This window comes from Notothenia coriiceps, unplaced genomic scaffold, assembly GCF_000735185.1.
Source record: "Notothenia coriiceps isolate Sejong01 unplaced genomic scaffold, NC01 NC01_scaffold00004052, whole genome shotgun sequence".
NCBI classification, from domain to species: domain Eukaryota; kingdom Metazoa; phylum Chordata; class Actinopteri; order Perciformes; family Nototheniidae; genus Notothenia; species Notothenia coriiceps.
In genome coordinates, this window is record NW_011336753.1 from 10,427 (window position 1) to 14,995 (window position 4,569).

The 4,569-nt window shown below is 41.1% G+C and overlaps 1 protein-coding gene across 1 annotated transcript in view; it reads right to left on the minus strand.

The window, feature by feature from the left end:
- LOC104941920 (protein HID1-like) overlaps positions 1-1,733 on the minus strand; it is a gene marked incomplete at its 3' end in the record, with an annotated part of 10,885 nt that extends 9,152 nt beyond the window's left edge. The window contains exon 1 of the mRNA XM_010767089.1: positions 1,578-1,733. Coding sequence (XP_010765391.1) covers positions 1,578-1,733 — 156 coding nt within the window. The remainder of the gene's footprint in view (positions 1-1,577) is intronic.
- Positions 1,734-4,569: the final 2,836 nt, after the last annotated feature.

A 4,569-nucleotide genomic window follows, 5' to 3' on the forward strand; every position in this document is an offset into this window, starting at 1 on the left:
CTAAAAAAGTGCCTCGGGACTTCGGTCAGGAGTAAAGCTGGAAAGACCCAGCCAGACCTCTAACCCCCAGTGCTTCCGGGCAACAAGCTCCAGAGCCAGGGTTTGCGAGCAACCTCCTGACGTGCCTCCTTCAACGCAGCCTCTCTACCCCGTCTAGATGAGGCGCCTTTCCACGTATAAAAAATATACTCCAGAGAATATCCAAGACGTTCCGCCTGTAGCTTCAAAAGATCTGCTGGGTCCATTTTAAGGTCGGTTCGTACTGTCACGGTTTGTGAAACAAGCAGGACCCAAATGCAGATTTAAACTGAAACTTCCTTTATTTCAAGGCTATGAGATATATAGACAATGACAAACAGAACACTCACCGCAGAACTAGTCAGAGAACAAGGACGAACCGACCAAGACAGACAGAAAACCCAGAACTTAAATACACACAAGACTCAATCACACAACAAGACACAGGTGAGGAGGGAGGAGAAAACACAGGGACCCAGGTGAACATAATCAGACAATTAGACACACCAGGGAAACTAATGACAAGACAATAACCCAAAGGGAAACATGACATGGAAAACAGCAAAAACACCCAAACCTACAAACGTGACATAACATGAGAATCGTGACAAAAAAGGAGAATGAAAATTAAAAGACATTTACATAAACGGCCAAAAAACACCAGGTGGGAAAATGGATGCTCTTGATAAAAGCACCGTTCAATAAGCGACCAACAAACAAACAAACAAACAAACAAACATTTGTTCATGCATTTGAATGTCTTTAAAATGTAGACATGGTGTGCTGCTTTTCACCATTATCTTTCAGTAGGCTAACTGGTTCTCACAGGGAAACGAAAGTAGCGATGCCTGAGTGAGTGTGAATAGACGTGATAGGGCACTTGCACAGTTGTTTTCAGCGCCATCAGTACTAATGCTTCCAGTAGTTGTTAAAGAAATGTACCGGAAATACACAGAGTATTTTCATAAAAGAAATTGCCAGTTCAGAACGTCAAAGAATAAACAAATGATCTGTTTTGTGATGTTTTGCGTGGTGATTATAAATCCATAACACAAATGAATAATTCAAGTATTATTTATAACACAGTAACAAAGAACAGTTCTTAGTTCAATTGTTATTATTATTCATGTGTTGCTCTGAAAGTAGGGTGACACCTGCTGTATTAACTCTACTGGGGGAAAATATACAACCTTAGGGGAATGATTAAGCTTATTGATATTTTCCTTCATTTTTCAAACTAAGCAGTCTGCGTAAAACAGGAAATAGTTACCAGCTGTGTTACTGTGAGACTTATACTGTATAAAAAAAGAGAGCATGTGTGTACCTGTGGGATTCAGCTGCATTGAATGATGACAAATATGATCAAGCACACGTTTAACAGACACTAAAGAATGTTCTAATCAAGTGTTTATGGCACTATCATGAGTTGACATTGAGTCTTTTTACGTGACGGATCTAAGAAACCAATTATTGTCCTCATTAATAGAACATCTTCACAGCTGGGACGTCAGACACAGCTGTTTCTCACTCTGAGCAGTGGAAAGTCCCCGTCTGCCCACCATTGTGCTCATCTCTTTCTCAGTTTCTTGCTCTTTCCTTCTGACATGCGAGAGGAAGCAGCTCCACACCAGTGTCAACTCTCTGGGTCTCTGGTTGGTGCGAATGAGCCTTTTACTGCCGACCTGTCTCTGGGCCGATAACTCAGAGTGATTCATGGTGTCTGCACTGACCTACAGTAAAAAAAAAAAAAAAATCACTGGCTTCCTCTCAGAAAGACAAAAAAGGAAATTGCATTATCTCATATCCTAAAATATATAATGTAAAAAATGATGCATTAGGCCTTTACGTCCCCTGCCCTCACTCTGCATGTCCCTTCACAACATGTCTTTGACTTTAGGAGGAAACCCGGTTCAAAATTAGCAGTTCGGAGCGCGAACTAAGGACACCTTTGAACTGGAAATAAAGAGGTAAATCAAAATGGTTCCAGACATATTGTGAGCACACAAGATATATGGATATCACGCTACATCAACACATATCTTAACCACATGGTGCTGTATCTGAAATGATTAAGATATACAAGCTGTAAAGTTAACTGCCATGTATTCCTCACTATCCCAGCTGCACGTACTCCACAATTAGACCACAGCAGGGACATCTAAAGCAACGAAATACTGATGCTAGCAGCTTTGTGAGTAGACTTTAAAATGGCTCATTAGGAATGTAATTAGTTTTGCAAGTATAAAAAATACTATATTTGTTTCCAACACACATATGCCAATCTTATCACTTTGTATTGTATCATATGACCAGATGTTGACGCTACATGAAAAGTCAGCAGATAGTTCTAGAAATATCCTTGGGGAGACAATTTGATTGTAATAAACCTCATGGCAATCCATCCAATTACTGTTGAGACATTTCACTATAGTTGTGATATTAGTAAATTGACTTGACTCAACTCTAAATCAACACATGAGAACCAATTTAGGCTCAGTGTGTAAGACTCTGGAATCCATGATTTTCTGCATGTACAACATTTCAGAATCAGAATACCTTTTTATTTGTTTTATTTAGCCTTTATTTATACAGCTGAATCTCATTGAGACACAAGGTCTCATTCTCAAGAGGGACCTGTTCAGTTCAAATAAAACATCGAAAAAGTAGTCAGATATTGCAGGTGCAAACACCCAGATGATTTCTCCAGCTTTTTTAAAATTAGCTTAAAATCCGTGATGGGTATCAAACTGGTCAGCTTAAGTTCCTGCTGAAGTGTGTTCCAGGTCGAGGGGGCTGAGTATGATATGGCTTTTTTCCCAAGCACCGTGCGTACTGAGGGGACGGACAGAGTGATGTGATTTTGAGATTGTAGTCTATAGCTGTACTGTTTGTGTGATATGTAAGTGGATATGTAGAGGGGCAGCAGTCCAAGCATAGCGGTATAGATGAGTTTGTACCAATGTAGTGATCTGCGCATTGATAGTGATGTCCAGTTGACTAAAGAGTACAGCGTTCAATGGTGTGTGAGGGGTTTAGAGTTGGTTATGAACCTCAGAGCCCCATGGGAAACAGCGTCTAGCAGATGAAGGGAGTGAGCTGAGGCGTTCATGTACACAACATCCCCGTAGTCCAAGAGCGGCAAACATGTGGCAGCTACAAGCTGTTTCCTAGCACTTGGGGAGAAGCAGGCCTTGTTTCTAATTTCAGTTACCTTAAGAGATTGTCAATATGAGGTTTAAAGCAGAGGTTTTCATCCATAGTGATGCCGAAGTATCTGTAGGTTTGAACAGCTTCAATGGGTTATGCTGTGCAGTCAGACATGATGCCTTTATTCGTCCCACGGAGGGGAAATGTACGATTCCTAGCAAAGAGCCAAAGGTAGCTTCATATCTAAATATGAAAACAAAGTAGAAACTACTCAGCGATGAGTAGGAGCACTGTAACAAGGCTGCCACTAACACGGTGCCGGAAGCAGAAAGCACATCACAATCAATCTGAAAGCTGATGAGATATTCATGTCTGGACTTAAGTGGTGGAATGATTGACAGACCATTGGCATCCCATATCATGAAGATAGCAATATTAGAAATGCCTCAGAGTTAGAGCTCTTCAGTTTGGACAAAGCTCTCTCAGTGAAACCTGAGGTATTTTGTCTCCTCCATCCTCTCAGACCAGCACTAATTAAAAACAAACAGCAGCTGTCCATTAGGGTCATGGATCCTTTTCTACCATCAGGAAGGAAACAAAATGCCTGCATATTTGAAAGCAATCCAGTAGAGGCCTGTTTTAGTTTCTTAAAAACATTAGCCACACTAGGACTTTGACCTGGAGTCATCCATTTGCTCAGCACCTCTGTCAGCACCCTGACCATGTGCACTATGATCTCATTCTCATTCTCATTATTGGAGTTTGTTTAGCAGCTGACCAAAAGTCTACAGAGAACAATGTCTCCTGCTCCACCATGTTTAAGCAATAAGGCTCCATTTTGCTTAGTAAAGTAGTGTAAGGTTGCATAGATGCATAATGCCTAATCACTTCCAGTGGCTACAGACTGCTTTGGTTTAAAGAGTCCTTTTTTGTCCTCACGCTGAAAATGCCAAACAAGGAAACAGTGGCTGATTGTTGGCATCAATAAAGCCCTGAGGTTGGTATGGAGGGGGCAAGCTAGTTTCTTTTTAATTTGCTTTGGACTTGACTTTTATTCATGATCTTGCATAACTCAGAAGCAAAAACAATCGGTTCAGCCAAGACGGGCCGCAGTGTGCCAGAGAACTGGTGCCACACACACCTATATACATATACACACACCGATACACACATGTTCTTATAGAGGCATCTTTAACACAGGGGTACATAAGCTATACAGAGAATCGGGCATTATGAGCATTGTGTTTCGCTTTGTCAAAAAGTGAAGGGAGTAACCTGCTGTGCAATAATGGCTGTCAACATCTTTTGTGTTGACGGTGCAAATTGCAATGGTTCACGAGGATCACAATGGGTTCCCATGTGTAAGTGATTCCCCTTGTAAGGCCAACACCAAATTAAAAGCAA